Source organism: Mastomys coucha, unplaced genomic scaffold, assembly GCF_008632895.1.
Source record: "Mastomys coucha isolate ucsf_1 unplaced genomic scaffold, UCSF_Mcou_1 pScaffold18, whole genome shotgun sequence".
Classification (NCBI taxonomy): domain Eukaryota; kingdom Metazoa; phylum Chordata; class Mammalia; order Rodentia; family Muridae; genus Mastomys; species Mastomys coucha.
This window is the reverse complement of record NW_022196900.1, coordinates 91,236,122-91,246,760: the sequence shown is the minus strand read 5'-3', so window position 1 is coordinate 91,246,760 and position 10,639 is coordinate 91,236,122. Positions and strand designations below refer to the sequence as shown.

The window sequence follows — 10,639 nt, the reverse complement described above, 5'->3', positions numbered from 1 at the left end:
AGAGAGAGAGAGAGATGAGGAAGAGTTCTCTCTCATCGGGCCCCACCCACTAGCTGCGGAGTGGAGCTCCTTTGAGCCCCATCGGGGCGACGTCTGTGGTCTGAGTTTTCTTTGCACAAACCCACGGTACAGGGTTGCTCCGAGTCTCAGTCACTGCGACTCAAAGCGGTTTTTCCTTCCCCGGGGACACAGCTGCCTGAATTCCACGGCCACCTCACACTTCCTTTCTGCTGCGGCCACTCAGATGCTCAGTAGAGGGCGCCGTGTACCTGCTGGCCCACCACCCAAGCCGCTTGTTAATCTCACGGAGCATCTGCGGGTAAAATAGGAATGCCTGATTTGTTTCCCGGAGCTGGGCCAGGGATTAGAAGGAAGACATTGTATGTGTGTGTATAGTACAAAAGGACTGGCAAGGACTTGAAGAGGAAACTCATAAGTCGAAGCTGGCGTTATGAAGACTGTCAAATCCTTCCTCCCCTGGACAACTGTGCAGATCGGTGTGGGGATTCGGGTAGAGAAAAACATTGGTTTTTTTTTTGTTTTGTTTTGTTATCAAAGTGATTTTGGTTAGCTGGGGAGAGACACGGGGTTTCCTGAGACAGCTGTGCCAAGTGGGCTTGTCATGGAGGGCTTCCTGGGGGAGGTGGCACTGAGCTTTCCTCTGAAACCTAGGGATTTAATGAAGCTGGCATCAGGGATGCTGTTGAGAGGGTACCAAAATTCCCAAGTTTAACGGTCAGCTCTCCATGGACCTCCGAGGGGAAGGTAAGAGAAGGACATGGGGAAGGGGTCCTGTGTGGACCAGGAGTGACACAGCAAGGGGGGTAACTCGGTGGTCACTGCGACCAGACAGGCTATGTTTGGTGAGTGAGTGCTTCCGTTCTGACAAGCTCAGTACAGAAATCACGGGGCAGTGTGGGAAGAGCCTGACAGGGTGGTTAAAAAGCTTGATTCAGCCAGGCAGTGGTGGCTCACGCCTCTAATCCCAACACTCCAGAGACAGAGGCAGGTGGACCTCTGTGAGTTCGAGGCCAGTCTTGTCTACGGAGTGAGTTCTAGAACAGCCAGGGCTCAGCCAAGGCTACACAGCAAATGAAACTGTGTCTCAAAAAATGAAAGAGAGGGGGAAAAATAAAAAGGCCAACTCAGCAGTATCAGGACTGTGGGATTGTGGGACCTTGGATGACTCAGCCTGGGTGACTTCCTGTGTAGCATGGAGGCAACACCTGGGGAGTTAGGTAAGAGCAGAATTCATGAACACACAAGGAAGTTGATCACTGCCAGGACTTTCTAGGGAGAGCCTTCTAGAAGCTTTCAGCAAATACCATCAAAAATACACCTATGGAGCCGGGTGTGGCTTAGGTGGCACAGTGCTTGCCCTGAGTCTGACCCCAATACCACGTAAATCTGCAGTAGTAACAGCGGCGCTTGCAATCTCCACACTCAGAAGGCTGAGGTGGGAAGATCATCTTGTCAGAGGAGACCCTCAATTGAGGAATTGTCTCCATCAGATGGGTATGTCTGTGGGGCATTTTCTGAATTGCTAATTGACCCAGCACGGAGCAAGCATGGAGGCACCTGTTGGTATGAAGCCAGACAAAGGGGGACAAGGCAGAAAGAAGCTTGCTAGCATCCCGCCCTCCAGGGCCTGCCCACCAGGGCCCTCCCTCTAGGCCTTCCCTCTTGCTGCAGAGTTGATCCACTCTGCTTCTTGCTTCATGCAAAAAAAAAAAAAAAAAAAAAAAAAAAAAAAAAAAAAAAAAGCATTTCTAGTCCATTGTGGACTAAGGACTAGTCACCCCCGCGCCCCTCCAGGACTGAGCAAGTACCAGATCATTGGCCTTGTCGGACACCTACTGTGGGATTGTGCCAACTGCTGAGGTACCCAGCCTTAAGGATCCAGTAATCACCATGTTCTCTGCTTTCGGGTGTGAGACATCCGTTATCATTATTTTAATGTAACCTAATTCAATATATTCTTTCTTTTCTTTTCTTTCTTTCTTTCTTTCTTTTTTTTTCGAGACAGGGTTTCTCTGTGTAGCCTTGGCTGTCTTGGAACTCACTCTGTAGACCAGGCTGGCCTCGAAACACATTCTTTTTTTTCTATTTTCTTTTTTCCTAGACAGAGTTTCTCTGTGTAGCCCCTACTTGTCCTGGAACTCTCGATCTATAGACCTGGCTAGCCTTGAACTCAGAGATCTGCCTTCCTCTGCCTCCTGAGTACTGGGATTAAAGGTGTGTGCCATCACATTCAGCTCAATAAAGTCCTTTAATATAGATATATTCATCCTCTTGGCTCTGTTCCTCTAGAGAACCCTGGCTAAGCTGTAGCTATCCATCAATCATCTGTCACTTATTAATCTGACATTTATTCCTCCTTTATAAGTACCACCCAGGCAACATAGATCTCTCATTCTCTCTCTTTTTCTCTTTCTCTCTCTGTCTCTCTGTCTCTGTCTCTGTCTCTCTGTGTCTCTGTCTCTCTCTTCAAGACAGGGTTTCTCTGTGTAGCCCTGGGTGTCCTGGAACTCACTCTGTAGACCAGGTTAGCTTCAAACTCACAGAGCTCCTCCTACCTAGGTCTCCTGAGTGCTGGGATTAAAGGTATGCATAATGTACTGGCTGGTTTTGTGTGCCAACTTGACATAGGCTGGAGTTATCACAGAGAAGGGAGCTTCAGTTGGGGAAGTGTGGGGCATTTTCTCAATTAGTGATCAAGGGGGTAGGGCCCCTTGTAGGTGGTGCCATCCCTGGGCTGGAAGTCTTGGGTTCTACAAGAGAGCAGGCTGAGCAAGCCAGGAGAAGCAAGCCAGTAAGAAACATCTCTCCATGGCCTCTTCGTCAGCTCCTGCTTTCTGACCTGCTTGAGTTCCAGTCCTGACTTCCTCTGGTGATCAACAGCAATGTGGAAGTGTAAGCTCAATAAACCCTTTCCTCCCCAACTTGCTTCATGGTCATGATGTTTGTGCAGGAATAGAAACCCTGACTAAGACACATAACCAATACCCAGCCAGAGTCTTTAAGACAGTGCTTCTGTGGGTGACACTTTGTCTTTAAGACAGTGCTTCTGTGGGTGACACTTCTATTTTCTGTTCTGTTATTCCTTTTCTTACTTTTCCTACTAACCTCTGTCCATTGTTCATAATGACAATCCAAGTCATTAATAACAAAATAGGGAGAATCCAGGGAGAGCTATCGCTCCATATCCCTCGGGTACCACAGGGCTAGCATATCCATACCCAGTAGGGCCAATTAAACTAGATTTTTGTATAAGCAATGAAAATCTTGTAGAAACACATATTTTGTATGCCGGGGAGTGTGTGTGGGGGAGTGAGAGGTCATGATCTTCTAGAACCTTCCTGTTCCACATTCGAAGCGCCCACGTGACCCAGGCTCCTTTCAGTTACCTGGACAGATTGTTGATCTTGTTCCATTGGAGGACCTGACGCAGAAAATGGTCCAGCAAGATTGTCCCCTGCACCCCGAGGGCCAACATGAAGAGGTTGAAGGCCACACTGCTCCAGCTGAGTCTCCGAAAGGATGAGGACAGGAAGCCGAAGCCCAAGGCTGCCACAAGGGTCAAATCCCGGAGGACTGTGAATGGGGAGGGGTGGAGTGGGTGGGGACAAAAGGAGAAAGGGTGAGAGTTGGACACTGGAAGGAACATCTGAGATCATTTAAGAGAAATTGGCCAGCCGGGCAGTGGTGGCGTATGCCTTTAATCCCAGCACTTGAGAGGTAGACGCAGGCAGATTTTTGAGTTCGAGGCTAGCCTGGATTACAGAGTGAGTTCCAAGACAGCCAGGGCTACACAGAGAAACCCTGTCTCGAAAAACAAACAAATAAAAAAAAAAAAAAAACAAAAAAAGAGAACTTGGCCAAGTTGGTCAAATTGCCTCCCCTCTTTGGGCCTCAACTTTCTCAATCTGAATAATGGGATAATGACTACTGAACACACAGGGCTGAGGTGAGAGTAAATGAGTGAAAGCTGATGAAGTGGTGCAGGCAGGTATGAGAGCACACCAAATATCAACTGTTTTGAGAAATAAACACTATGGCGTGTGGACAAGTGCAGACTCAGGGTCCCTGTGTCATTGGCATTCAGGGATCCATCGTGGTCACACATTCGAAGCCTCTGCCGTGGACCAGCCCAGGTGTGAAGGAAAAGAGAAGGCAGAGGTGGCTCAGAGTTCCCATGGCAAGAGCCAAGTGATCTTCGTAAGAAGCAGGTTGGAGGGCTGGAGACATGGCTCAGCGGTTAAAAGCACTGACTGCTCTTCCAGAGGTCCTGAGTTCAATTCCTAGCAACCACATGGTGGCTCACAATCATCTGTAATGGGACCTGGTGCCCTCTTCTGCTGTGTCTGAAGACAGCTACAGTGTACTTATGTATAATAATAAATAAATCTTTGGGCTGGAGCAAGCAGGGACTGAACGAGCAGGGCCGCTCTTTAAAAAAAAAAAGATTTAAAAAAATTATTTTACGGGCGGTGGTAGTGCATGCCTTTAATCACAGCACTTGGGAGGCAGAGGCAGGCGGATTTCTGAGTTCGAGGCCAGCCTGGTCTACAGAATGAGTTCCAGGACACCCAGGGCTATACAGAGAAACCTTGTCTTGAAAAACCAAAAACAAAACAAAACAAACAAACAAACAAACAAAACAAACAAAAAAACAAACAACAACAAAGAAATTATTTTAACTATGTGGTGGTGGCCCACAATCACCTGTGACATCATCTCCAGTGGATCTGATGCTCTCTTCTTCTTCTTCTTTTTTTTTTTTTTTTTTTTTTGAGACAGGGCTTCTCTGTGTAGCCCTGGCTATCCTGGAACTCACTTTGTAGACCAGGCTGGCCTCGAACTCAGAAATCCACCTGCCTCTGCCTCCCAAGTGCTGGGATTAAAGGCATGCGCCACCACCACCCGGCTCTTCATCTTTTCTTGAATAGCCTAGTTCAGTCTGGATCTTTGCTGACACCTCTGCCTGTACTCTTCCTCAGATCTACAATAAAAACCTCTCCTTGCTGTCCCCAAGTACTTAAGAGGCAGAGACAGGCGGGATCTTCGAGTTCAAGGCCACCCAGGCCTACAGTGTGAAGTGCAGGACAGCCAAGGCTTCACAGAGAAACTCTGTCTCCAAAATCCAAATACCCCGTCCCCCAAACAACAACAAACTTCTTGTGATGCTCACTTCCTCCTTTTCCTTCACAGACCAAAGACAAGTAGACTCACCTGCTTTTGAATCAAGGCAGGAAACCAGGCCTGAGGTGTTTGTTTTAAATATCAAAGCAGACCTGGCCTTCAGGTTCTCCTAGCATCCCTCAGTCCCTACTTGGTATATCCTGACGCCAACCCTGAACTTTTCATGCTAGGGGCTGGGCTGCCCTTCCCCCAGGGGTTCTTCCCTATATAATTCAGACATTTTGCTCTCTCTTTCGTCGTCGTCCTCCTCCTCCTCCTCCTCTTCTTCCTCCTCCTCCTCCTCCTCCTCTTCTTCCTCCTCCTCCTTCTCCTCCTCTTCTTCTTCCTCTTCCTCCTCTCTCTCTCTCTCTCTTTCTCTCTCTCTCAGACATTTTGGTCTCTCTCCTCCTCCTCCTCTTCCTCTTCCTCCTCCTCCTTCTCCTCCTCTTCCTCCTCCTTCTCTTCCTTCTCTTCCTCGTCCTCCTCCTCCTCTCTCTCTCTCTCTCTCCCCCCTCTGTCCTTGGGGCCAGTGATCTCACCCAAGAGCAGCTTCCCATTAAGCCTGTCTTTAATATGTATTCTAATCTGGCTTGAGTTGGTTCATTTTACCAGCCTAACGGTTATTACTACAATAACCGCCGTGTAAATGGTGTGCTGGCCACTCCAGCCTTCTGTGTACAGGTGAAAGACCCATAAACCTCCTGGGCACAGGAGACCCCTCTCAGGGAGACATTAAGGCTGCCATGGATCATTGCAACCCTGAGCCAGCATGCTGGGACCATTGTGCACCGATAGGAGAGGCGACCATGCGCACGCGCGCGCGTGCACACACACACACACACACACACACACACACACACACACACACTTCAGTACTTTTATACAATTTCTTGTGGCAGAATTCAAGCAACAGCGACTAATAGCAACTAGGCAAGCAATTTTAACTTTTAACTTTATTGGCTCGGGGTCATGGAGTGACTTTTCTGGCCCTACCAGGAGGAACTTGCACCTATCAGGTGGTCAGGTACTTTCCTGGAATGTTGGGTCCCGGTCTTTTCACAGAAGTGCGGTGTACTTAGAGAGGTAGGGGGATGGGGACAGAATTCCTTTATGCCTACTCTCTCAGGCAGAGAGCCCCCAGGACTGAGCCACATGATGACCTGCTTAAGTGAGCTTTTGGCAGTTTCTTTCCCAATCCTAGCCAACAGAATGCCAACAAATGGAATTTCTGCTGAGACATATTTTCCCACCTTCTGCAGAGAATCTCTGAGGGGATTTGGGTTGGTGTCATGAAGGTGTTTCTGGCCAGGAACTGGCTTATGGAGAGAGCTACTTCCCAGTCAATCGCCACAGGAAGACATCCCCTGGTCTCCATCTTGACTAGGCACACAAGGTGGACACTCTCATTACTGGGAAGTTCCTTTGGTGTCAGAGGCCATTGAAACTCACTTCCATCGGAGAACTCGCACAGGGTCTCGCCGACGTAGTCCCTCAGTGGGCGATGACACCCCTGGGATGCAGCAGGTTGGCAAGGATCAAGGACTGCCCTGTGATCTGGTGCCTTAAGGACTGGCATTCAGGAGACCCTACCTTCTCCCCTGATGTGGGAGGAAGTGTGGGATCCCTTTCCCCTTGTCCATCTTGGCAATGTTACCGGGTGAGGCAAGGGACGCCTCACATCCTTTGCACATCCTCTTAGGATGGTTCAAATTCCTCAGGAGCCAAGCCTGAAGTGTGTGTGTGAAGGTACGATGCACATTTGGGATTGAGAATTGTGGCCAGCCTGTTGGCGTTCTGTCCAAACTCCACCCCCACAGATACCTGGCAGCAGCCAGGTGTGCTCCTCCCCATGGTTACCTGGCAACGGCCAGGTAGGCCTGGCCCTACAAAAGGGACTGCTTGCCCCCTCCTCTCTCTCTCTTACTCCTGCTTCTCTCTTGCCTCTTGCCCCTTTGTTCCCCCCTCTCTCCCCATTCCCTTCCCCTCTCTCTCCACGTGGTCATGGTCGGCCCCTACTTCTCTACTCTCTCCTTCTCTCTGCCTTTCTCTGCCTCTGCTACCCTTTTAACTCCCCTCCCCATGCCCCAAATAAACTCTATTCTATACTATGCCAGTGTGTGTCTGGTCCCTCAGGGGGAAGGGATGCCTTGGCATGGGCCCCGCTGAGGCACCCCCTTCCACTACACCTCACCAGAACATATTTTTTGTTTGTTTGTTTGTTTGTTTGTCTTTTCGAGACAGGGTTTCTCTGTTGTAGCCCTGGCTGTCCTGGAACTCACTCTGTAGACCAGGCTGGCCTCAAACTCAGAAGTCCACCTGCCTCTGCCTCCCAAGTGCAGAACATATTCATAGCTCTCTTTTTATGATCACAACACAGCTGAAAACCACTCCCCTGGAAATGTGTGCAGCTTTTGGTTGCACAGTGCCCTAAAACACAACCTGTTTGCCCCTTGGCACCAAGGCAGTGCCACTGCAGGTTGGGAGAGGGACTAGCAGCGTGTGCTTTGTGACTTTCTTGGGGTCACACAGTACCCTTGTACTGAGCTGGGCTCAGGAATCAGGCAAATCTTTTGTCCTTTCTGAGCCTCAGTTTCCCTCTCTGGAAATCATAGGGTTGACTAGTCAGTGTGCATACCCTTATGGCCCTGGAACATTCTGAAGAAAGAGTAAGGGGAGGGTAGAGTTGAGTCTCTGAAGGTTAGAAATGTGGGGGTGGGGTGAGGCATTTCCTGGCTCAGGAGCCTATTCCAGGAATGGAGTCTCCTCCCTGTCCCCGCCCCCGTCCCCGTCTTCGTCCCCGCCCCAGACTCCCTATAGGCCTCACAGGGTCCCTAGGCAGGAACAGGTGGGTGCCTTAGGCTCGGAGAAGAGACGGATGGAAACAATTCCCAGACGCTCTGTTGCTGTTTCTGGAACCCGAGCAGTCAGTCCAGCTCTTTAGCGATAACATCTGGACTCAGGCATCCTCCCTGATGCCCTGCGCCCCCCTTCCCCCCTCAGCCCAGCTTTTCCCATTTTCTCTCCTGAGGTTCCAGGCTCAGAGTCATTCTTCTCAGGGCTCGGTCCAGCCCCTTCCCACCCACTCCCACCCCAGCGCCCCATCCCAGGGCTGAGTTCTGCTCAGTAGCTTGGGCACCTCTATGGGCGGTAGCCTGAGCCACCACCACACCAGCCAGGGCTGATAAACTGGTGGACTGCAAGGTGTTTGGAGTTTGATAAGGAGCTGAGAGGACTGGGTGGGGGAGGAATTTCACTGCGTTCTGGGAGTGAAATTTCAGGCCTTCTGGGAGGTCAAAAAGTACCTCCGAGCACATCTGCAAAGCAGTGGAGGCAGTCTCCACATCCTCATGACCGGACCCAAGCCTCCACCTCCATTTGTGAGATGGGGGAAGGGAGGCACAGAGGGCTGCTGTGACTAGCACAGGTAACACGGGCTGCTAAATGGTGACAAAGAGATTTGAACTCCATATATATACATTCTTGCCTCTTTCTCTGCCTGCAGCGAGACCTGAATTTGCATGTCAGGGTTAAGGCCCTGGTCTCTCTGTGCCCCAGCTCCCCAATCTGTAAAATGGGTGACACCTGCTCACTGGCTCCTGAAAGGTCTGATGCTTACGACAGGAGCACACACACCTGTCCTACATTAGATGTATTACTTTGACTGCCGGACCCTCTTTGTGAGAATGCTTTTGGATAACTGCAGCTCAGCCCTGGAATTTGTCCATACAGATCTCTTCCCTTTTCCCTTTAGGGGTCTGCCCACCCATCCTTAGCCCCTCCTGATAGTCCAAGGAAACAAGGCAAAGGGGGAGACCTCTTCAGCCTGGGGTCCCCAAGGCTCTCAACTCTGTCTCCTTCGCCAGAGTCTCTGCTCCCTCCGGTCCATCCCTCCATCGCAGGAACAGTCTGGGAATGGAAACAGAGCTTTCCCTGAGCTGAAGGTACCAGGTGTGGGGTGCTGACTCATCACTGGAGAACCCCTCTGGTTTCCCCATAACCCTGTCCCCGAGAACAGCAGGGACCAATGGTGGCTTCCTAAGCAAAGATCCCAAGAGATAGCTCCCCAGTTTGGCAGTCATAGGATGGGGCTGTCTCGGGTAAACTCTTCCAGATGGCCCCTAGCGGAGCATGCCTCTGGGTGTGGGTTGCTCCCACCTGAGTTCGACCTTGTAATTAGCCTTAGACAATGGGATATCGGTAGACATTGTATAAATGCTTCCCTCTACCCGGTTCTCATTTGCTGCGGCAGCCAGGTGAAGTCTGAGATGGCCTGATACTCCCAGCTGGCACCAAGGCTTGCCGTGGGGAAATGAGGTTGGGCGGAGCCATCAGGCCCCAGCTAAACTCCTAGGTTTTGGATAGACGAGCAGCCCTAAGTGAAGCTGCCGACTGGATAATACTCACTTGCTGAGCCACAGAATCATGGTCGTTGGTAAATGACATGGTTGCTCTTTCCCACCCCTGCCTATCCCAGAATGAGCTCTGTAGACTAGGCTGACCTTGAACTCAGAGATTCACCTGCCTCTACATCCCGAGTGCTTGGATTAAAGGCATAGGGCACCCCACCATCACCTGGCTTGACATGGTTGCTTTTTTTTTAAGGCACTAAAGTTGGGAATGGTTGTTACACAGCTATAGATGACTGATAGATTCTGCGTCCTTTATAAGCATCCCACCAACATTCCCACTTTTAGCCCAGAATAAACAAAACACTGTTGGCTTACACATTGGGTCTGTTTTTGTGTTTCTTTAAGAACTGGTGAAGTGTGGTGGTTTGAATGAGAATAACTTCCACAAGCTCTTCTGTTTGAGTAATTGGTCCTTGATTGGTGGACTCTGAGAATGGTTAGGAGGTGTGGCCTTGCTGGAAGAGCTTTGAGACTTCTAAAATTTCCTACCATCCCTAGCACACTCTTGGTCTTCTGCTGGAGGTCTAAGTCTTGAGCTCCCAGCTATGCCGGCCTCGGTGTCCTCATCCCACCATCAGACTATAACCATCTGAACTGTAGCCCAATAAAATGCTTTCTTTCATAAGTTGCCTCCAGCAAGGAGTTTCATCACAGTTACAGAAACTGATGTGCGCAGCTGTCACCAATCACCTGTCTGCCATCGTCCCCGCCTGGCTCTTTTTCACCAAGTGTAGCTGATTTTATCTCCTAAATGGGGCTTGAATCTGACTCCTTGCTCCTGCTCGCTCACCCCCTGCCCATTTGGCTCCATTACAAGTGGCCTAGATGTGGTCAGTGTAGCAAGGCACACGCAGCTTGGAAGATGCCCAGGACAGGCCTTAGAGGCTGCTGGAAGAAAGCGTTAGCACTCGGCTTTGTTTTTTATCTAAAAGCTGATGGCCTTTATCTACCTATGCATGTTAATTCTTTCTCTTTCTTTCTTTCTTTTTTTTGGGGGGGTGGGGTGGGGTGGGGGTTCCAGACAGGGTTTCTCTGTGTAGCCCTGGCTG

The 10,639-nt window shown here is 50.1% G+C and overlaps 1 protein-coding gene across 3 annotated transcripts in view; it reads right to left on the bottom strand.

Annotated features, from left to right (window-relative positions):
• The window catches only part of LOC116096822 (blood group Rh(D) polypeptide), a 35,069-nt gene that overhangs the window by 21,221 nt on the left and 3,209 nt on the right, over positions 1-10,639 (bottom strand). For all 3 annotated transcript variants that reach the window (XM_031379035.1, XM_031379036.1, XM_031379037.1), the window contains exon 2: positions 3,408-3,594. In XM_031379035.1, coding sequence (XP_031234895.1) covers positions 3,408-3,594 — 187 coding nt within the window. The remainder of the gene's footprint in view (positions 1-3,407; positions 3,595-10,639) is intronic.